Genomic DNA, 24226 nt, shown 5'->3' with positions numbered 1-24226 from the left:
GCATCCTGATGAGATGCCCGAGCCACCTCATCTGGCTCCTCTCAACGTGGAGGAGTAGTGACTCTACTCCGAGTCTCTCCCGGATGACCGAGCTTCTCACCCTATTTCTAAGGGAGAGCCCGGACATCCTGCAGAGAAAACTCATTTCGGCCGCTTGTATCCGGTATCTCGTTCTTTCGGTCACAACCCGTAGCTCGTGACCATAGGTGAGGGTAGGAGTGTAAATCAACCGGTAAATTGCCTTTTGGCTCAGCTCTCTCTTCACCACGACGGACCGGTACAGAGTCCGGATTACTGCCGACGCTGCACCGATCCGTCTGTCGATCTCGCGCTCCATCCTCCCCTCACTCGTGATCAAGACTCCAAGATGCTTGAACTCCTCCACTTGGGGCAGGATCTCATCCCTGATCCGGAGAGGGCATTCCACCCTTTTCCGACCAAGGACCATGGACTCGGATTTGTAGTTGCTGACCCTCATCCTCGACCGCTTCACACTCCGCTGCGAACCGCTCCAGTGAGAGCTAGAGATCACGGCCTGAAGAAGCCAACAGCACCACATCATCTGCAAAAAGCAGAGACGCGATGCTGAGGTCCCCAAACTGGACCCCCTCAACGCCTCGGCTGCGCCTAGAAATTCTGTCCATGAAAATTATAAACAGAATCGGTGACAAAGGTCAGCCTTGGCGGAGTCCAACCCTCACTGGGAACAAATCTGATTTACTGCCGGAAATGCGGACCAAAGTCTGGCGTCGGTGATACAGACCTTATCAGTTGGCTCGGCACCCCGTACTCCCGAAGCACCCTCCACAGAACCTCCCGAGGGACACGGTCGAACGCCTTCTCCAAGTCCACAAAACACATGTGAACTGGTTGGGCAAACTCCCATGCACCCTCGAGGATCTTGCCGAGGGTGTAGAGCTGGTCAACTGTTCCACGGCCAGGACGAAAGCCACACTGCTCCTCCAGAATCCGAGGTTTGACCTCCCGACGGACCCTCCTCTCCAGCACCCCTGAATAAACCTTACCAGGGAGGCTGAGGAGTGTGAATCCCTTGTAATTGGAACACACCCTCCAGTCCCCCTTCTTAAAGAGGGTAACCACCACCCCAGTCTGCCAATCCAGAGGCACTGTCCCCGATGTCCACGCAATGTTGTAGAGGCGTGTCATCCACCCCCAGGGCCTTGCCACCGAGGAGTTTTTTAACTACCTCAGTGACTTCGACCCTAGAGATTCCGCCTCAGAGTCTCCAGGCCCTGCTTCCTTAATGGAAGGCGTGTAGGTGGAATTGAGGAAGTCTTTGAAGTATTCTCCCCACCGACTTACGTCCCGAGTCGAGGTCAGCAGCATGCCATTCCCACTGTAAAGTGTTGACGTTGCACTGCTTCCCCATCCTGAGACGCCGGATGGTGGACCAGAATTTCTTCGAAGCCGTCTGGAAGTCATTCTCCATGGCTTCACCAAACTCCTCCCACGCCCGGGTTTTTGCCTCAGCAACCGCCGAAGCCGCGTTCCGCTTGGCCATCTGGTACCTGTCAGCTGCCTCCGGAGTCCCGCAGGCCAAAACGGCCCGATAGGACTCCTTCTTCAGCTTGACGGCATCCCTTACCGCCGGTGTCCACCAGCGGGTTCGGGGATTGCCGCCACAGCAGGCACCAACGACCTCGGCCACAATTCCGGTCGGCCGCCTCAACAGTGGAGGCGCGGAACATGGTCCACTCAGACTCAATGTCCCTCGCCTCCCCCGGCACGTGGGAAAAGCTCTGCCGGGAGGTGGAAGTTGAAGCTCTTCCTGACAGGGGATTCTGCCAGACGTTCCCAGCAGACCCTCACAGAGCGTTTGTGTCTGCCAGGTCGGACCGGCCTCTTCCCCCACCACCGGAGCCAACCCACAACCAGGTGGTGATCAGTTGACAGCTCCGCCCCTCTCTTCGCCCGAGTGTCCAAAACATGCGGCCGCAAATCCGACGACATGACTACAAAGTCGATCATCGAACTGCGGCCTCGGGTGTCCTGGTGCCAAGTGCACACATGGACACCCTTATGTTTGAACATGGTGTTCATTATAGAAAATCCGTGTCGAGCACAGAAGTCCAATAATAGAACACCGGTCGGGTTCAGATCAGGGCGGCCGTTCCTCCCAATCACGCCCTTCCAGGTCTCACTGTCACTGCCACGTGAGCATTGAAGTCACCCAGTAGAACAATGGAGTCCCCAGAATGAGCGCTCCCCAGCACTTCCTCCAGGGACCCCAAGAAGGGTGGGTACTCTGAGTTGCTCTTTGGTTTATAGACACAAACAGTCAGGACCCGTCCGCCCACCCGAAGCCGGAGAGAGGCTACCTTCTCGTTCACCGGGGTGAACCCCAATGTATAGACGCCCAGCTGGGGGGCAATAAGTATACCCACACCTGCTCGACGCCTCTCACCTTGGGCAACTCCAGAGTGGAAGAGAGTCCAGCCCCTCTCGAGAGGGCTAGTACCGGAACCCAAACTGTGTGTGGAGGCAAGACTTTCCTGCCTCACACACACCAGTTCGGGCTCCTTTCCAGCCAGAGAGGTGACATTCCATGTCCCAAGAGTCAGCTTCTGCAGCCGGGGATCGGACAGCCAAGGTCCCAGCTCACAATGCACCTGACCCCTTTGGCCCCTCCCACATGTGGTGAGCCCATGGAAAGGGGGACCCACATTTTCTTTTCGGGCTGTGCCCAGCCGGGCCCCATGGGCGAAGGCCCGGCCACCAGACGCTTGCCTTCGAGCCCCACCTCCAGGCTTGGCTCCAGAGGGGTCCCCGGTGACCCGCATCCGGGTGAGGGAAAACTGAGTCCATATATATTTTTCTTCATAAGGGGCTTTTTGAGCCGTGCTTTGTCTGGCCCCTCACCTAGGACCCTTTTGCCATGGGTGACCCTACCAGGGGCATGAAGCCCCAGACAACATGGCTCCTGGGATCATTGGGACACACAAACCCCTCCACCATGGTAAGGTGACGACTCACGGAGGGGATAAGTGAAATCATTAACACATTATTACTAGATCATTTACACATTACCTATTTGTATAGTTGATCACTTCACGTGTTATTTCTACTTTAAACCGCATGAGGTCGCACTAGGCCTGTGGAATAATTGGAACCACAACTGACAATGAGTCTAAATCCATTCACTGACTTCTGGAGTCAGCGGAGTTGTTTATAACACAGAGGACAGAGATTGACACAGAGGACGAAGATTTCAATGGGTTTGATGATTTGGAGTGACACAGATGGTTTGATAAACTTGTTATTTTATATAGTTTATTTCAGTGACGTGCGGTGAGGTTCATGACTGGGGAGGCACTAACGTCATCCCCCCAAGGTCAAATTTAATTTTTCAAGTAGTGTTCCCACGTCTGTGGGCAAAGTCCTGGTTGTTTCAGAAATCTTTTGTCAATATAGAGATGGATTCGCCGAAAGACTTCGTGGATAGTTAAGTTCCTTCAATCAATGGAAATGACGGACACAGTAAAGCGGTAAGCTAGAGATGACAAAAATAATAAACTGTATTTCACTTTAATAATATAGCGTGTCTATGCACTCGTTTTCATAGCATTAGCGTCAGTTTTTATGCTGATTATAGCTATGCGCTCTATATTTTCACTTCTTGTGGGTGTATTTTGAGTACTTGTATCAGATGAATTGCATCGAAGATGCTGTTTTATTCTTACGAGCGCAATAATGTGGTAAATGCATTTGTTAGCTTCTCGCTAACGCTAGCATTAGCTTACTTCATAGCTTGACTGCAGTGCTTGTTTACAAAAGACATGTTCATAAATATTGTGAGGGCATTTATTTTGTTACGTGTTATGTATGTATTTATCCATACATACATAACACGTAACAATATACGTATGTCTTCTGCCGTTGACATCTTTTACTCATTCAAAAAGTTTGCGCCGCAAGTAAACGCTACCTCGGCTCAACATGTTGACCGGAAAGGGAGGCGCACATCTTGTGGCCTGGAGGAAGTGGAGTGTGCAGTATTTTATTTGAATTTAAAGAGACCGCACCAAAACGCCTTGCTGTGAGCCGCACCTCAGAACAAGTAGAAAAGAGGGACCTGTAAAAACGAGGAATTCAGACAAAAGCATCGCTGTTCCACTTTATATAGACCACAACTGAATGAGTAAAACGTAAAACAGTACAATTTATTACCGTGATATGTAAGCTTTTAGGCTGAGATTTTAGAGGCAATACAAAGTAGGCTGGACCCCCTGCAATTTGCATAGAGGGCAAGCAGGAGCACTGTGAACACTCTCCTTAGCCTAGTTTTAGGTCACCTTGGGGCAGGGCACAAAACTTTGCACGTCTTCCATTGACTGATTTCTGCTCTGTTTTTGAATGTATTCAACCACATATTTTAGATCTTTTAACCAATTCTTTTAACCGAGACCGAGGTCTAGTATCTTGGCTGGTTGAAGTTTTAATCAAAAGACCTCAGAGGGTGAAAGTAAATGGTGTTTTATCTGATGTAGTACATTTATCTTCCACTGGCTCCCCTCAAGGCTTTGGCTCCTTTCACCACTTTTACTCATTTTATACACTGATTGCTGTAGTCAACATCCTGATACGCACATCCTTAAATTTGCTGATGATTCTGTGATTGTGTCCCTTTTAAACTCTCAGGATTGTACCCACGGCCTAGTGGTGGATGATTCTAGCAAATGGTGTGAGAGCTTGTTTTTAAAAATTAATGTGTCGAAGACCAAAGATTTTTATGTTTTATTTTAAGAAAAGGTCTCCACCATATCCCCTTGTTCTAATTCATGGACAAGGAGTAGACTTGTTTACTTGGGGTGTGTAGCTTTGCTTTGCGTTTGACATGCTGACTTAGTAACGTGGCCCAAAAACAGACCACTCTTGGACCGAGTGCATGAGTGAATTGCAAGTTTGCCTTTCTGCTCATTCCCCTTGAAGTCATTGGGTCTCTGCAAACGTCAGGTTCCTCCATTTCCTATATGCAACAATCGGAGCACGCAGGGACCCCAAGACCGTAGTTAGCAATATCGTAGTTAGTGTCATGATGGCAACTGAAAAATTGTTTTGTTAGCGTAACATGTTACCGTCCTCACCTCGGGCCACCACGCCTCCCCGGACCTGCTGGTTGACCTGATCCAGTAGCCAGAACACTAAGAAGTCTAGAGCCACAAGAACCGCCGACATCAGCGTGTGCCTTAACACCCAGGCCACACCCAGCAGCACCGCCCGATACTCGCTGCTTGTCAGCCGGAGCGACACTGAAACAAAATGAGCGGAATTGACGGGCGGAAGCGATGGGTGGAAGTGACACATAGAAGCGACGGGCGGAAGCGATGGGCAGAAGCGACGGGCGGAAGCGACGCACGTTAGCGACAAGCGGAAGCGACGGGCGGAAGCGACAGGCGGAAGCAACAGGCGGAAGTGGTGGTCGTGTGATATGGCTGACTTGAATGATGTCTACTCACGTGGCCTAATGTAGAACTGTGCCTCTCTGCGTGTTATTGGCAGGATGGAGGCCCCACCCGCTGAGCTCACCCGACGGTCCAATTCTACTAACTGAGCGCTGATGTAAACGTTGTCGAAATTCAAGCGTGTCAAGTACCTGTGCTGGTACCACACTGCCCTGCGCACACACGTATAGCAACTGCTAGCTACTGTCTTCACACGCACACACAGACATGCACAAAAATAGACATTTACACAAACACACAGTTTTCACAAAACTGTGGGTGTGGCTTGCACAGCAAAGGGCTGGGTCACCTGATCAGGGAGCAGGTGAGGAACACAAGCCCCGCCCACACTAGCGGTCCTCTGAGCTTGGCAAAGACCTTGAGTTCCCGGGTCAGCTGGTCCAGGATATCCTGAGCCGTCTCGTGCAGCGAGCGGCTCATGTTGACGTCCGCCTTGAAGTCCGCCGACACCGACAAGTCAAAGTCGAATTGGCTTTGCATTTGGTGGAAGGCGGCCATGGCGGCTAAATATGTGAGGGGGAGTCAGTGGCAGGGCTGGGAAGCGCCCTCAAAGGGCGGCTGCTGGACTTACGCTCGGTCAGGTGCTGCTTGAGTTGGCTGGAGACGTACTTTGGGACACTGCAGAACAGCGTGGTGACTAAAAGACATCCAAGCAGGGGCACACCATGAGACCGGAACGAATTGTTTCACACCCGTCGCCTTCTGCCTTCGGCCCTTTTCTGTCCCGATAGCGAGCTCCCTTTCTGTGTCGCGATAACCTTTGCTCGGATCCAGCAATGTTATGGGGGACTTTGGAATGTTATGTTATGTTATGTTATGTTATGTTATGTTATGTTATGTTATGTTATGTTATGTTATGTTATGTTATGTTATGCCATGCCATGTTACGTTCCATTACGTTACGCCACACCACGGAAAGCCATGCTTTAGCCTGTGCACCGCCTCCTCCCCTTTGACAAATACACAAAAGGGATTTGGGGAGGTGCTCAATGAGAAAACGTACCTTTAGCCACATCGCAGAGGTGCACGAAGCCGCTGATGATGTTGCACATGAACTTAAAGTCGCCCAGCTGACGGATGCAATCGGTTTGGGCTCGCATGAAGGTGGCACGACACTTCCTGTATGGCAAACCGAGTTTGGCGTTGCACACGTCTCCGATGTCCACCAGGAAATGAAGAATATTCTTCAGGGTGCGAGCTAGGAGGACCAAGACTCAACCTGAAGACACTTCGCTTCCTCTCTCTCACACACAAGTGCAACACAATAACACGGGAAAATGGTGGCGCTCTCACCAATTTGGCGGACGCCGTCACTCAGCGAGCGAATCAGTTTGTTGACTCTGGTGGCCATGGTGGCGGCGTTCCTGCCGATATGGCGGATATGCTCCAGTGCACCTGCGAGGCCACGCGCACATAGGAAAGGCTTTTTTCTCTCTGAGCTGCTGCTATGCTAGGCTGTGATGTTGGAAGGAAGTGGGTGTCTTACCCATAAGGGGCGTGGCCGCATTCCTCATTAACTGTTGCGTCTGATTAGCCGCCAGCTTGGCGGCGCAAATCAGGCTGGCGGCGGCTCGCTCCGAATTTTCCATTGTGTTGGCCACCGGGCCCGACACCAGTACTGATGTGCTTGCCAGCAGCAAGAAGTTTCGCCCATGAGCTACACACACGAACACAATTACAATCACCAAAGTGCACTCACACATACAGACTCACACACACACACACACACACGCACGCACGCACGCACGCACGCACACACGCACACACACACACACACACACACACACACACACACACACACACACACACACACAAAGGCACGCGTGCACACACACGTTCCTGTACATGCGACATAGTGAGGACCAGGTAAAAGGGCCTACAAGGTGAGGACCACCCTTTCTGCTTGACATAGCAACAAATGAAAAGCATTTCTGCACTCAGGGTGGCGCCCTTATCCAATACACCTGTTTAGATTACACAAAACACTAAGATTGAAGAAAACGTTTTCAAACGGAGGAATGAGGACCGGAAAGTGGAGCTTTTTTTAATGATTTAAAGTAGGTTAACTTGAATGTTAAATGTTTTTTATATAATGCAATTTTTTTTGAGAAATGTTACCTTAGTAAAACATATTCTCAAAACCATCACAAGGCAGTTTTATTCATTAAAAATATTCAATAAAAAACAAATTGGTTAGTTTTGTCAGGACAAGTGTTAGTTTTATAGGCAGTTTAGCTGTCAAAAGGTAAAGCATAGAATATTAGTTAAATTTTACAGGCAACAAAAACATCTAATATTTAAATTTGTAAACCAACAATTTGTATTTAGTGTCAACTTCTGACACTGATGCTTGTTTTTCAGAAAGCCATTCCTGTTCTTGTGTGGAAAAAAACATGGCAGACTCAATCCACGATGAACAGTGATAGGTCAAACTGATAAATGCTTGATTATTTTTCTTTCATTATTCATTATTGCCAACCTCATACAAGACGCTCATTCAAAGTGCATTAGATAATATATTGCACCTCTTTAGAACGCAGCAGTTTACTAAAGAACATCAGCAAGAGCGATACAAAATTAAATATTTGAGACAGCTTCCTCAAAGGCAACAAATTGTCAGTTCCTACTCAACACCAGTCACTAACTCTAGAAAAAAAAATAGGGTAAATTTTAATTGTAAAGTTTACTTGAAATTTCCAAGTTAAAATTTGCAATTATTTTGTTCCAAGGAGTGGTTGGGTAAAATTTGCTCATTCATTAAAAAACAGAAACGTGTTGAGGAATTAAACCATGACCCTGATATATCGTCATTCTCTCATCTGAGCCATTCAACTCCTACTGCATATCAAAATATTGATGGCATCTTCAGAACAACAACAATGCCTATGAAACATGAAATGAAAAAATTACCCTCTTACTGTTTCCTCTGGTGTGCTTTAGTGATTTAAAATGCAAGTTTTCTCTTGATTTTAACAATTTTGTTACATACAAAAAATTTCACGTCTTTCCACGTTTGCTTACTGAGAACTGGAGACCACTTGTTAATGCACATAAGGCAGTCCTCCTTTCCTGGAACCTTCTTCAGTGCAATGAACTAGGCAAGATATTGCTCGACTGCAGTCCTCTCCTGGTCAATCCATGGTCTCTTACCTTGTTTTGTGACTTCTATTTCTGCAGCATCTATGGAACAAAAACAAAAATAGTTTATTAGAGGTTGAGTTGATTAAATTGAGACTTTATTGAAGTTTTACAACTGTATGAATAATTTGAAAAATAATTTAAAAATCCAAGTCGACTTGATTCACAACAGTAATTATAAAACATGTTGAAGCAGCTACCTTAAAACAGTTTTGTTGACTTAAAATAGCACAAGGTAACTTTCAGTTTTGGTCAATTTTGGCGACGGTGGACAAAAGCAGTAGTGTTTAGCTTGAAAGAAGACCACATTTCCCATGAGGACCAGCGAATCAGCAGACCTGCTGCATTTGTAGTGAACTACATTTCTGTTTTCAGTGGCTGTGTGAAGGATGGATAGCGATGAGGTAATGAATCTAGTTGTAGCAAAACAATGTCATATGACGATGTTGAAAACAAGAAATGTTTAACTTTGGTTTTGTACCATATTCTGACAACATCCGCACCCTCCCAACCTCACGCGACGATTGTTTGCGTGGCATTGTTCCAAACACAGTCCTCAGACTTGTTTAGTGGAGGTGAAAGTGATACAAACCGCCCCCAGGCCAGGACAGTGAAGTCAGTCAACTAGTTGTAAGTCGAAATACCATCAGAAAATTTGTAAAAATATTTTATGAAGGCTAAAAGGTTACCTAGTGCTGTTTTAAAGGGGGAGTCAGCCCCCCATTTAAAAAAACTGTTCTATGATTAATGTTTAATTCATGGAAAATAAACAGGTAAACTCTACTTGTTTTTATTCATATCAAGGGGTGGCCATTTTGCCACTCAGTTGCCAAAGTCCCAATCAATCACAGCTCACCTGGCAACTGTGATGTGCAATTGGCCGCTCCTTGAGATAGATAAAAAAGGTGAAATTTCCAGGTACCGTAATTTTCGGACTATAAGTCGCGTTTTTTTTCATAGTTTGGGTGGGGGGGCGACTTATACTGAGGAGCGACTTATGTGAAATTTTTCACAAATTTTCAAAATTAAAAAAAGAAAAAACAAAAAGAAAAAAGTTCAACTGCGATAAACGAACCGTGATGTAGCAAGGGATTACTGTAATTTGAATTTCAAGTGACGTCAGTGGCGCGTCAATTTAAAAATTTAAAATTTGAAATTTTCTACAAGTGGGAAGTTTTGGAATAGGTAGGCATAAGAGGAAGAGTTAAAAATTGAAATGGGTTGAGTCAGTGGAAAAAAAAAGGAAGAAATTAGAAGGGAAAAATGAAATTTTGCATAATTTTACCGCAATGTTGGAAGTGAGGATGTGAAATTTTAATCTAGGAAGTGAAAGAAGGTGAATTGGAGGAATTATGTGGAAGAGGATGAGGGATATTGGATGCGCCATGAAGAATGGATGGTGAAATATTGGCTTGGGGTTTGTGAATTTCTCGGGGACCGTGAATGTTTAGAATAATTGGCATGGGTATTTGGAGTGTGTTGGGAGTGGAATGAAGTGAATCTGATGAGTTACGTGGAAGTGGTTAAGCTAAAAAATAAATAAATAAATAAATAAATAAATAAATAAATAAATAAATAAAAAGAGGCAGAAGAATGCAGAAGAAGTTGAATAATAATGAAGTCAACGCAAGTCAAGTTTATTTATATAGCCCACAAGCAAGTCTCAAAGGGCTTCAAATATACAAAACTTGGCAATTTAAAGTACAGGAACAATAAGTGTGAGGGCCACAATGATGATCATGACAGCAAAAATATTTCTAATTGGTTTTGATAGGTACAAAGGGGGAACGTGGAAGAAGGTTTTCAAAATTTGTGATATAGCGTGACTCTATTATCAAGAGTAAGCATTTCTTTTTAATTCTAAGAATTGGCATCAACAAAAATAAGAACGATAATCTTCAAGGTGATAGTGTAAGTGGCAAGAGTAAGCTGTGTATATTTAAACATTATTTTTAGTATCATTATTTTTTAGGAGGGTCAGTAATGCTTGTGAGGAGATGAATGAAGGAACAAGGTAACAGTAAAAGGGAGTGCTCTATAAATTTTTGGTTCTTTGCCAGAGGTAGTTATTTGGAGGGATGAATTTAAACTGAAAGCAAAATGGAACTGTTTAGTGGAAGAAATATAGGAAGGTGGAAATATTGAAGTTACAGATCAACACAAAGTGTCAAATAGCAAATGCCATTCATTTACAAATGTGATTGTATGAGCAAACTAAATGGGGAGTTAAATCATGTTCCAGCATTATGCATATTGGCAAATGATGAGAGGACAGGAGACCAGACAATTACATATTAATTTTGGATTTAAAATAAAAAAAGGGAAATTTTAATTGAGAAGAAAATTTTGCATAGGGAGGGTTCCTTTTACAATTTAATATTGTATGTTTTTATGTGTCTTTGGTATGACCCCGGCCAGGGTTTGAACCCACAACCATCCAGTCTCAGGGCGGACACTCTACCACTAGGACACTGAGCTGGCAACAAGTGTGGAGAGTTTTAAAATAGCTCATAATAAATTGTAGACCTTTACAATATAGGATCAAATAGGTGGGAGAGTATTAAATGTAAAAAATTGGAACAATAACATACAGACTACAAACGAATTAGGAAAAGGTGGATAACTTATGAACGTTAAAGTTTGAATAACACATTATTCACGTGATTCATTTGCAGGATAAACAATGGAAGGGATTGATAAATTGAACACATTTAAGATGACTGCGGGAATATTATGTCGAAAACAAATAGATTCAACACATTTTTTCCCTATAAAATGGTGGCGTTTGGGTTTGAAGTACATAGTCGCTTCAAAGGAGGAAAAGCATAATTTAAGATACGTGATTGATCAATGATTAAATGTTAGTAAAACAACAAATTGAATAAATTATGATGACTATGCTTTGAGAAGGCTATCCCTTATACCAGTGGTGTCAAACTCTTTTTTTTTTGTGGGCCGCATTGTAGTCATAGCTTCTTTCGGAGGGCCATTATGACTGTCACCCCAAATAAATGTGTGAGCACCTCATATTATATACAGTAAAAGCTACAAAACAAACTGACAAGTAACTCATTTTCAAATCAGACAAGTAAAAACTGGTCTAATATTTAAAAATAAAATATTAAAAGTGAAGACAATTTGCAATTCAAGTAATGACACATGAATATGAAGCACAATTTGTCTTCGCGGGCCACATAAAATGATGTGGTGGGCTGCATCTGGCCCCTGGGCCTTGAGTTTGACACCTGTGCCTTATACAAAGGTAAAGTAGGATTAGAATTTGATAAAACTGATATGGACATCCACATATTCCATTAGAGTTTAAACTGCTTGCAATACTATTACAGATTAGTTAACACTTGTGTGATAGATAGATAGATAGATAGATAGATAGATAGATAGATAGATAGATAGATAGATAGATAGATAGATAGATAGATAGATAGATAGATAGATAGATAGATAGATAGATAGATAGATAGATGGATGGATTCATTCATTCATTCATTCATTCATTCATTGAGTGATTCATTGAGTGATTCATTGAGTGACTGACTGAATGACTGAGTGACCGAATGGGCAATCGTTCGATGTCTGTCTGTCTATATGTATGTATGTATTTCGTTATTTGTTTATGTATTTTTCTCTCACATTTTCTTTCTCATCTTCCACTTCTTTCGGCTGCTTCTGTTAGGGGCCGCGACTGCAGAGCAATCGTTTCCATATCTTTCTGTCCTGTCACACCAACCATCTGCATGTCCTGCAACATCTTCATCTCTGCCACACTCTCCATTATTTTGGCCAGTAGAGATTTCCAAGCCTCGCTTCTAACATTCTTTCCCATAACTTCATGCTTTGCTTAATCAACATAACAACACCTCTGTAGCTACTACAGTTCTGCGCATCGCCGTGGCCTGAAATAAAGAATAGGAGTCAGCACCTTTCCAGGAATCTTCTCGCTTTTTAAGAATCTCCTCTGCCATCTCTCCTTGATAGTTCAATGCTGTCAATGAAATGTCGTCTAGGCCAATTGCCTTTCCACTCTTCATCTTTTACAAATGTCTGGGTATGAATTTTATCTATATTTATTTTTCTCACTCATTGGCGGCCCCACAGAGGGACTTGAAGCGGCTCCACGGAGGGACGTGGTGTGCCAACAGAGGGACCCTGGTGGTATCAATGGTTTTGGTGACCTCAGTTAAACTGAGGTCAACAGAGGGAGTGAAGGAATGGGGTCGAAATACAAAAAGTCCTGCCTAGCTACAAAAACAGATGTGCTCAAACCTCATTGAATAAAGTACATATGCAGAAAAGTATATTCACATATTAAATTAATAAAAGAAACATTTTAAGCATATAATTATACCTACACACCAAATCAATAAAGAAGACATAACTAGACATTTTTGATAAGTGGTAATGAGAAAGGTTTTTATAACTTTATGATCTGATATATATTTCTGAGCACTTTGAAATAACAAATGTTTTTTTATATATTGCCTGAATAGCTTAATGACCCTTAAGGAACTGTTTAATGCATGCCTGATGATTTTCTAAATCACGGACACTGCCAAAGTCGTCTAAAAATGTTCAGTACTTGATTGTATCTTATGTTTTGACTAATGCTAGACGCCAGTTTTCGATTACTATTGAACGTTCTGGACAGAGGGAAATATTTTGCCTAACAAAGAAAAGATATGGTTGAAAGCATGATTAAACTAAGAATATGATGACGTAAGCAAGTACATGGAGTATCAAAAGAACAAGCAAACAAAAACATGGTAAGTGGTGAGTACAAACTTTGCATAGTCAGGGAACATCAATAAATTGATGTCACAGCCAAAAACTCACATAATTCCGTACAAAATGACAAAATTGAAAGAATGATGAATGGATGAGGTGCGACAGTGTATGTGCAAGAATGGAGGAGAATGTTTACAGGAAGGTCATTTGGAGATAAAACTAGCAGAGGTGCCAGAGGGAGAATGCCAGGAGGAAAACAGCCAAGGTGATCACCAAGGCCGAAAGATGGGATGGAAAACAACAGCCCCCACACACATCGAATTGCCCATAATCAGCACCCAACCCCACGGAACCAGCTCTCACCGAACCAGCACCCACTCCCATGGACTCAAACTCTGCTGCGAACTTGCCCCACCCCAAAGACTCATCACCCATCAAACTCGGCCCACAATGTGCAACTGAATATAAGCTGACCAAAGAACCTTGAACGTTGCCTTTCTGAATGGAGACTTTCTGCTCTTGAGCATCGTCGCACGAAAGGCCCAGCACTGTAATGTACTTTCCTGAAAACAGAGCTTTCTTAACAAGAATTGTGATTGAACTCCAAAACCAACCTGTGTAAGTCTAATTTCTGCTTCAGTGTCTTAGCATTTTCCTATATCTGAAGAAATCAAACGAGCACGCAGTGAGTAAATTGCATAACAGGTGATTGGCAATGGCTTTTGCCATGAGGCGCAGATAGCGCGCTCCCGAAATTGTGGACAAAATTCAACAAACCCATTCCAACTTTCAACTGTTCATCTTTTGCATACCTATTCCACAACTTCCCACTTACCAAAAATTCCAAATTTTCCAATTTGAAATTCAACCAAATTCTCCAAAATTTTGTTTTTCTACTCTAATTTCTACATTTCTCTACCGATTCAACCCATTCCATCTTTCAGCTCTTCATCTTTTGACTACCTATTCCACATCTTCCCACTTACCAAAAATTCCAAACTTTCAAATTTGAAATTCAACCAAATTCTCCAAAATTTGGTTTTTCTACTGTAATTTCTACATTTTTCAACCGATTCAACCCATTCCAACTTTATTCACTTTGTTCACCTTATGCTTACCATATTCACCCCCTTCACCCCCACTTCCACTATGCTTTCACAATTCAACCCTTGACCCCCACTTCCGATGTGGCGGCCATCTTGGATTGACCCTGAAGTTCCCCAATGAACCCAGAATGAACCGGAAGTGCCCCAAATCAAACCGGAAGTGACCCCAAATGAAAGCAGTTCTCGTTAATGACCTTGTCACCGAACATAATGTAAACGTTTTTGGTCTTTGCGAGACCTGGTTAAAACCTAATGAACTGCTGCCGCTTAACGAGGCCTCGCCTCCAAATTTTGTGAGCTTGCATGTGGCGCGTCCTCGAAAAAAGGGTGGGGGTGTCGCCCTCATCTCAAATTCTGAGCTTAGGTTTAGGCCTCGCTCAATTAACGTATTTAAAACATTTGAAGTTCTCATTGTCCGATCCACCGCTTTACCGTCATTTTATCTTGCTGTTATTTACCGTCCACCCAGGGCTTACTCTGGCTTCCTGGATGAATTTTCAGAATTTGTGGCTGATCTAGTGACAAATGCAGATAATATAATTATCATGGGTGATTTCAACATCCACATGAATTTACTGTCAGAACCACTGACTTCGGCATTTCAGACTTTAATCGATACGTTTGTTTTTACGCAAGCCGTACAGGCAGCAATGCATAAGAATGGAAATACCTTAGATCTGGTATTATCCCGGGGACTAGCAACCTCAAATATAGCAGTACTGCCATACACTACTGTTTTGTCTGATCATTTCTTAATAAAATTTGAAATTTTAGTTCCTTGTCAAAGACAAGAGAGCAATCAGAATTATAACAGCCGTAATTTTAACTCCATGACTGCAACTGCGCTATCTGAGTTGCTGTTGCCGACAACCGCCATATTTCTCGCATACAGCGGCTCTATTGATAATCTTACAAATGAATTCAATGCGACATTATTAAAAGCCATCGGCTCTGTGGCGCCGCTACGTCTGAAAACTCGCCGTAGATGGCCAACTCCGTGGTTCACAGATGAAACACGTACGCTTAAGCAATTATGTAGAAAGCATGAGCGCAGATGGCATTTAACCAAACTTGAGGTTTTCCATCAGGCATGGAAGGACAGCCTCCTGAAATATAAAGATGCGCTTATTTTAGCAAAAACTCGTTATTTTTCGCAAGTCATTAATCTCAATAAAAACAATCCTAAATACCTATTTGATACAGTGGCAAAGCTAACTCTACACCAGCCGACCCCTGATAGCTCCTTCCACTCAGCTGATGAGTTTATGAAATTTTTTGCTCAAAAGATTGAGTCCATTAGGGACGAGATCAAGAATACCATTCCAATCGCTCCGCCGGTTACTAGCGCTGGGGATCATGCAATAACCCTCTCAAATTTTAAAAGCCTGTCCCTTGAAAGGCTTACACAATTGGTTAGTGCGGCTAACATGTTTACTCAACCCGCTTCCAGCCAAACTACTTAAAGAATTATTTCCAATTTTAGGACCGTCCGTCTTAACTATAATCAATCTGTCTGTCTCCTCTGGGATAGTGCCAACAGCCTTGAAAACCGCTATTGTTAAACCGTTACTTAAGCGAGCAAATCTTGACCCGCACTGTCTCAGTAATTATAGGCCAGTTTCAAACCCCCCATTCATAGCAAAACTTCTTGAAAAAGTAGTAGCGCAGCAGCTTATTGATTACATGGTCGCTAATAATCGATATGACTCTTTTCAGTCTGGTTTTAGAGCTAATCACTCCACAGAGACAGCACTTGCTAAAGTGACTAATGATCTCCTCATAGCTACGGATTCAAATACGTCGTCTGTATTGTTACTAGTCGATCTTTAGTGCTGCCTTTGACACTGTAGACTTCGATATTTTATTAGGGCGTCTTAAAAGTTGTGTTGGTATTTCAGGGTCAGCACTAGGCTGGTTCTATTCCTATCTATCAGACAGGACGCACCGAGTGGTCCATGGCGTCCTCTGAGCTCTATAATATTACGTGTGGTGTCCCACAGGGATTGGTACTCGGACCGATTCTATTTAATATTTATATGATTCCGCTTGGGGACATAATACATAAATATAATATTAGTTTTCAATGCTACGCGGATGACACCCAATTATATATGTCGTTATCGATGACAGATCCGCGGGACTGTTGTAATCTTGAGGCGTGCCTTGTGGAGATCAAGCAATGGATGTCTCTCAACTTCCTTCGTCTTAACCCAGATAAAACTGAGATGTTGATAATTGGTCCTACTCGTTATCGACACTTATTTAAGGAAACCACTATAACTATAGATAACCGTACTATCACTCAGAGTGATACTGTAACTAATCTCGGGGTAATATTTGACCAAACGCTCTCCTTTCAAAAACACATTAAGAATATAACCAGAATTGCGTTTTTTCACCTTCGTAATATTGCTAAGATTCGTCCGATCCTCTCGACCGGGGATGCGGAAACTATTATACATGTGTTCGTCACGTCGCGCCTGGACTACTGTAACGTATTATTCTCTAGTCTTCCTAAGTCCCTCATCAAAAGTCTACAGTTAGTACAAAATGCTGCTGCGAGGCTGCTCTCACGGTCAAGAAAATTTGATCACATTACCCCAATATTAGCCAACTTACATTGGCTCCTGGTCCATTTAAGATGTGACTTCAAGGTTCTTCTACTAACTTATAAATCACTGCATGGCTTAGCGCCTTCATATCTTGTCGACCTAGTCGTTTCTTATGTTCCGTCTCGTAACCTTCGTTCGCAAAACGCTAGTCTTTTAGTTACACCGAGGGCCAAGAAAATGTCTGCAGGTTCTAGAGCATTCTCTATTCAGGCTCCAGAGCTTTGGAATGCCCTACCAATGGATATTAGAACTGCTACCTCAGTAGAAACATTTAAGACACGTTTAAAGACACATTTCTATGAGATGGCCTTTAACTAACTTGTAGTGGCCAATTCGGCCGGAGTTTGTTTTTGTTCGCTCTCCCCACTCCCTGGCTGGGGTTGGGGTTAGGTGGCGCAAAAGCTGATAGCGGCTGGATTCTCGGGGACCAATTCAAGATGAGGAAACTGCAGCTCAACCTCCTTGAAGACACTGCCAGGACAATCGAGGGCACCTCCGACATCCATTTTTTCATTGCTTTTCATATTATGTATTACTTTTGCCCTCTCTGCATCCATTACAACCTGGTGATCCTGAAAGGGGGATCCTTCCATCTGTGGTCCCTTCTCAAGGTTTCTCATTTTCCCCTGGTAGGGGTTTTTGAGTTTTTCCTTGCCCTTTTGGAAGCTTAAGATCAGGGGATGCTTTGAGAATAATTGTCAATTTTTGTCTATGTGAAGCCCTTTGAGACTGTTTGTGATTTAGGGCTATACAAATAAACTTGACTTGATTTGACTTGACCCTAAATAAACCGGAAGTGACCTTATTTCAAAGAGAAGTGCCCTGAATGAAACCAGAAGTGACCTAAATTTAACATTGGCTCTAACTTTTACAATTTTTGTCCGATTCAACCCGTTTCAACTTTTGAACTCCAAAGTAAACCTCTTGAACCTGTAGTTTTTGTTTTGTTCCAAAGTAAAAACATTTTGGGTGCAATTTGTTTTTTAAATTTCCATTCATTCTCTATGAGGCATTCAACATTTGCTCTAACATTTTTTAACCGATTCAACCCGTTCCAAATTTTAACTGTTCATCTTTTTCCTACCTATTCCGCAACTTTCCACTTACCAAAAGTTCAAAATTTTCAATTGTGAAATTTACGCCAAATTCTCAAAAATTTCGTTTTTCAACTCTAATTTCTACATTTTTCAACCGATTCAACCCATTCCAACTTTCAACTCTTCATCATTTTCCTACCCATTCCACAACTTCCCACTCACCAAAAATGACAAATTTTCCATTTTGAAATTCACCACAAATTCTCCAAAATTTCGTTATACACTTTTCTACATTTCTCAAGTAATTCAACTCGTTTCAACATCATTCGTCAGCATTCCCCAAGAAGTTAGTCATAGTCTTCGCCTTCACACGCAATTTCTCCAGGAATTGCATTTTCTAGTTGCTTAATAAAATTTGAAGTTTTAGTTCTTCTCATAATTACTAAATAATTAATTACTAAATAATATAATTATAATAACTCATAATTAATGAGGGACCCTTTCGGAAGCGGTCAGCAACCCGCGAGGCCAGGCATGTCCAAAGTCTGGCCCGTGGGCCAAATCCGGCCCCCGGACATATTTCATACGGCCCACAGCTTCGGTCTTATAATGTATTATCAAAAGTCAAAGTCTCCTTTATTGTCAATAGCTCCGCATGTCAAGACACACAAAGCGATCGAAATTACGTTTCTCACTATCCCAGGGTAACAAGACAGAGTCCACAACGCACATACAAGTAAACAACACAGGAAAAATAAAACAAGAAGATGAACAATAAGAGTGATAGCACGCTAGCCGCTCCCGATCCACAGCAGAGTCCGGAAAGATGACAGTCAACCAGGCCACTGTGAACACGAGCACACAGCAGGCACGCACTGTCCGGTTCGTGGATCTTATCAGGCGAACGCAACCCATCTTGTCGTCCCGCGAACGAACGTACGCCAGTAGAATGGAAGGCACGGCTGGGCGAGGTGGGGTGGCCGCAAGCCTGGCCCGATGTCTCCGCGCTGGCCCCTCTCCCGCTGCCTCGCAGACCCGCTGCCGACGCATCCCAACAATGCTCCAGGACGGAGCAGTCCGAGCTCACGACGCAGTCCAACCGGGGGAGGAAGAGCAGGCCAGTCCGGCGTCGCTCCATGACGAAGCAGTCCGAGCGCCCTTAATCTCTCCGCACCAAAGTCCAGAACGCCATAAAACCCACTTCCGCCGATGTTGAGCAGAACATGCCCGCCGCACTAGTAGCACGACGTATCACACGAGACGAACATACACAAAACTGCCGGACAAACACTCAGTAAACACTCACAAAACACCGAACGGGACAGAGAGTGGCCGCTGCGTGTGCACGCGCCGCCATCTTGCTGTACAAGTGTGGCCCGCCTACACTGTCAAACTGAATTTAAAAAAAAATCATGAAACTTGAAACTATAATTCCTCCTATTACCAAAAGGTGGCAGCACCAGCCCTCTCCGCTCATGTCTGCCATGGCGACTGCAAAGAAAACGAGGAAAGTTGACATTGAGGGCCGTCGCTTTCAAGAGAAATGGGAATTACAATACTTCTTCACTGAAAATCAAGGCAATTGTGTTTGTCTAATTCGTAAAGAGACTGTTGCTTTGTTTAAGGATTTCAACCTAAAGAGACACCATCAGACTAAACATGCTAACACATACGACAAGCTAACAGGGAGTGACCGCATTGATAAAATAAAGCAGCTCCAAGCTGAACTGGCATCACAACAGTGATTCATCACGTGGGGCTGTGAGTCAAAAGTAAATCAAAAGTAAAAATTATTTAATATTAATTATAACGAAGTGGCCATGTTAATACTGTTGAAGTTATGAATCTGTAGATGTGACACAAACTATTACTTTCTGAAAAATATTGTAAATAACAAGAGCAAAATTAACTTGTTTTAAGTTTTAATAATAACAGACAACTTTGCATTACTTATAACTCCTGTTTAAAATGTTCATGAGGCAAAAATAATTTTAAACTCTTGTAAATTAAATTACTTCATACAGTTTGTTCAATGTTATCTGACTCTTCAGATATGAATGAAAGGTAGAATTTGTGTTTTTAAAGTTGTTCACATCTGCCTGAGTGACTTATATTTGGTTATTTTGTCATTTAAAAAATAAAGACAATTGGGACAATGACATTTGTTTCATAACAGTATGTATTTGCATGAAATTTCTGTAGTTAAAAAATGTCTGAAAAAAGTACTGGCCCCTGGGCCCCTTCACTTTATCAAATCTGGCCCTCCTTGCAAAAAGTTTGGACACCCCTGCGCTAGGCCATCTGGCAACTGATATGGAGATGAGACATTACATTTGTAGAAGAGTTCCAATACTCAAATAGACATAGAGACAGACGCGTTAAAGAAATTAAACCAGTTAGTAATTGATTAAGACAAAATAAGTGAGAAGGAAGAAGTATTTGTTGATTGGGATTAAATTAGAGGTTACAGTAGGTCAATAGTTTGTGGTCAACACTGCATTACATAGAAAAAAGTGGAGGAGAGTTCAATGAGGAGATATTGGGAGTGGTCGGTTGGTCTTTTTTCAATACCCTTTAATTGGTTCCCTGGTGTAGATAGGTTAGCAAGACGAGAGATTTAGAGGTTCAACAGAAAGACATTTAAAAGCAAATAAAAGTTTTGATTTGGACAATTGCAAGCTAACAGGAGCATGAGAAAGCACAGCTGAGAAGCGGGATCAAATGGGATCGGGGAGATTGGAAATTCACAACACCATATTCTAAGTCACATTTTCGAGCAAGCATAATGTTGGAGAGGTCGAGACATAGATCAGGGCTAGATTTGGAACGCAGACGCTTGATGAGTTAATTTGGAATACTGATACTGAAGACACAACCTACATCTCATTAAATTACATTACATTTTTACACAAGAGTTGGAAGCTGTATCCAAAATTGAAGGCTTGAAGTGGGAAAGACAGAAGGACGAGGGATCTAAGTGAGGTGTGGAACGAGGGGAGCTTGGAGTAAGTCCCCTGGGGAGATGTGGTATGCACATGGAGCAAGGAGTGGTCTCAGCGGTTCCAACTCAAATAATTAGAAGAAGGAAGGGATTAGAATCGAAAATAAGAAAACAACAGATGAAATGTATCTCAAAAACAGGATGAGTTTGCAAGACTTACAATATAAAAACGAGATCGCTGTTACTAGGAGAAGTTGAAGTTTGATAAACAAACGTTATTAGCAAATTGATGGCAGCAGCTATATTTGGAGATAATCTCACAAGTTTGACATCCCAGTCTGTCACTCTCAGTGCCAGGATACCTGAAACTCGATCCCGAGACTTCGCCTGCAGCCATAGACAACTAGAAAACAGTGCCTGGCTTTGATGCACCGTTGACCTTAGGCAAGAACAAAGAAAGACTGTTTTTGTGCTTGGAGGGGGCAAGCGACTCTCTGGAGGAAGGACGACATCCCCGGAGACGAGAAAAGACATTGAGAAGTGGAGGTACTCACAATGCTGAAAATGGACTCATTTGAACAATGGACTCATTCGAGAGTGATGGATGGGTTGGCTCTGAAGCAACAACAAAAGAACACCAACTTGAGAGGGTGAGGTGCTGCAAAAGACACATGAGACATGAAGTGTCCGACAACCAATTCGCATTCCTTGCTGAGGTTTTACCAAACTTGCTGGAGCTTGGGCCAAAGTGGACGGGAGCGTCCTTGTGCACTGAGTTTGACATAACTGAGGAGATTTGATAAAAAATTGAATAATGCGTAGAGCTACAGAGAAAAGCATCATAGTCAGAGAGTGAACAAATTTGGATAAAACAAATAGGCTAAAACGGTAGGAAACGAGCGAGATCTGATATTTTGGCTCGTCAGGCTTAAGAAGTAGAAGTTGTTAGAGATTTGCTCACTCCAACTTATTTTGCAAGAACCACACGGGAGACAGGCAAGTTCTTTTAGACACCTGCAGGTGGAGAGTTCACTCGCTCCAGAATGAAGTCTGGCTCTCCCAACTGCAAGGACATATTTATTAAGAGAAAGAGTGGGGGTAAGAGTAGACTGAATAGGAAGCCCTTGTGCTCTAGTCAAAACATATCAGGGGATGTTTTACGACCTTGTGTAGGATGAGACAAGGTAGGTTATTTATTACCGGTTGCATTCCAACGTAATCATACGATAAGAATAATTTGAAAAACCCTAACAGAAGTCGAGTTAGATAAATTTTAGAATAGGACATTTGGACTAAAGTGAATTCAGTCAAGAGGAAGCTAGGTTGCTCAATGTACCTACTCAATACGATAGAAGTTCGTTGCACCACAGTGGAGCTTGTGTGGTCAGGTAGCTGGACATGTTGAAGACGGAACGGCCATAGGAATTTTTGACTTTCACACAATCATACATAGGAGTCGCACAAGGCGACAGGTAACAAGATAATGACTGAGATAGGGCTCAATTACAACTGCACCGACATGGCAAAGTAGAAGGAAGAGAGCTGAGTCAAGGATTATATGCTAAACAGTCCACTATAGTTACCAATAGGAGATTTTATCAAAAGAAGTACTAAGAGATGGATGTGAAGATAACAGGAGGACGTAGATTTTCTGAGGTTTGATAAGGGCAAACTCCACTGTCAAAGATAGGATTAGAGCGAGTGGGAATGGGGACATTTTGGCATTTTAACAGGGATTGACAGCAAGGGAAATTGAGGATAGAAGATCTGGACAGCAATAATGTAAATTACATTAAAAATTGCTCATTCGAGGGAGAGGGCTTGGCGCCCCCTGTGTGGAGCTGCAGCTTTGCATGGGGGGCAGACCGCATGAGTGAGTGGATGAAAGGAGTGGTAATAGGCGATGACGTAAGGAAGCAGGGAGAGGTGCTGGATGGTGTGACAGGCAGGATTTCTAGGGGGGGGAAAAAGGGGGGAGTGAGACTCGCGATGTGGGGCAATAAAGAGAAGCAGACTGAGAAACATATTTGAGCTAGACAACAGGACACAGGGGGGAGCCAAAGGATGAAGTAAGAGGTCAGAGGGAGTAATAGGGTTCGAGTTTGTAGGAGCAATCTGAAGTTATGAAGGCTCACCCAAAACGCAGGCCGCACAGTTAGCCTCTCAGATAGAGATATATGACAATTTGCGATGAATCTGATTGGCGAGCTTATGGAAAATTTAATTGGAGATTTTACCATAGGTCTGGTTGACGAGTATGAGAAGAGTTACGTTTAGGAGTCAATGTTTGCCTGCTCGCTGACATACTAACTTTGCTTAGTGTGGGATGAGTGCTGAGTGATAGTGATGAATGAGTGTGTCTGTGAGTGTGGAGATGGGTGCGCACGTCTATGACTGTGTGTGCGCAGTATGATTGGCCAGAGAGGTCTGAAGTTGGGATGGTGTGATCACAATTGAGGATAAAATTCCTCTCACCTGAAGGGGTGGTACAGATTGGAGGGACTGGAACTGGTAAGTGATGAGTTCTGACCGGAACCATGGTTCAATGATCAATCAGGCGCACCATCAACAACAAAATGGTTAGATGGAGAAGGCCCATTTCAGTGATATGGTCAGATAAGACAGAACAAGCATCGAACAGCAAGACTTTGGACGATTTGACGTGTGACGACTTTGGGCTCATCCGACGAGGTGACGGACTAGGTGAACAGCGACCAAATGTTTGACGCTTGAGCGTGCTTGCGGCAAGAGCACGCTCTGCTTTGTTTTTCTGCGTGAGTTTTCTGTCGCCTACACGTCATCTTTCTTGCATGGCTACGTTGCTGTCTCAGCCGCAGCTGACCGTTGGAAGATGCACGACACTCAATCCTGCCACTCTCATTCCCCTTCCTGGCGACGGCGAATTCCATGATTGTGTCGATGCTGCCCAACAAGTTGCTAAGGCTCGGCCTGATTTGGAAGATACGCCTCTGCCAGATGGTCATGTGGTTTTTGTTGATGGGTCTTCTAAGAAAAATGAATCTGGTGTGACCCTTACTGGGTATGCCATTGTTACTGCCGACATGGTTTTGGAGGCTGCTAACTGCCATCCAATATGTCTGCACAGGCCGCTGAGCTCATTGCTTTGACTGGGGCCTGCAAATTGTTTGTAAACAAATCCGTCACT

At 43.5% G+C, this 24226-nt stretch overlaps 1 protein-coding gene across 5 annotated transcripts in view; it reads right to left on the bottom strand.

The window, feature by feature from the left end:
* The window catches only part of dcst2 (DC-STAMP domain containing 2), a 70976-nt gene that overhangs the window by 13164 nt on the left and 33586 nt on the right, over positions 1-24226 (bottom strand). For 3 of the 5 annotated variants that reach the window (XR_011087443.1, XM_068651929.1, XM_049729765.2), the window contains 7 exons: positions 6970-7140; positions 6777-6878; positions 6487-6681; positions 6055-6120; positions 5773-5986; positions 5478-5635; positions 5106-5270 (listed from right to left, as the gene is read on the bottom strand). Coding sequence is in view for 4 of the 5 variants with exons in the window: in XM_068651929.1 (XP_068508030.1) it covers positions 5106-5270; positions 5478-5635; positions 5773-5986; positions 6055-6120; positions 6487-6681; positions 6777-6878; positions 6970-7140 (1071 nt within the window). In the remaining variant the exon portion in view is untranslated. Of the gene's footprint in view, positions 1-5105; positions 5271-5477; positions 5636-5772; positions 5987-6054; positions 6121-6486; positions 6682-6776; positions 6879-6969; positions 7141-8504; positions 8664-24226 lie in introns of all 5 variants that reach the window. The other 2 variants (XM_049729768.2, XM_049729767.2) reach the window with 1 other exon arrangement.

The sequence above is a fragment of the Syngnathus scovelli genome, chromosome 9 (assembly GCF_024217435.2).
Source record: "Syngnathus scovelli strain Florida chromosome 9, RoL_Ssco_1.2, whole genome shotgun sequence".
In the NCBI taxonomy this organism is placed as follows: domain Eukaryota; kingdom Metazoa; phylum Chordata; class Actinopteri; order Syngnathiformes; family Syngnathidae; genus Syngnathus; species Syngnathus scovelli.
This window is presented reverse-complemented; position numbering and strand designations above follow the sequence as displayed.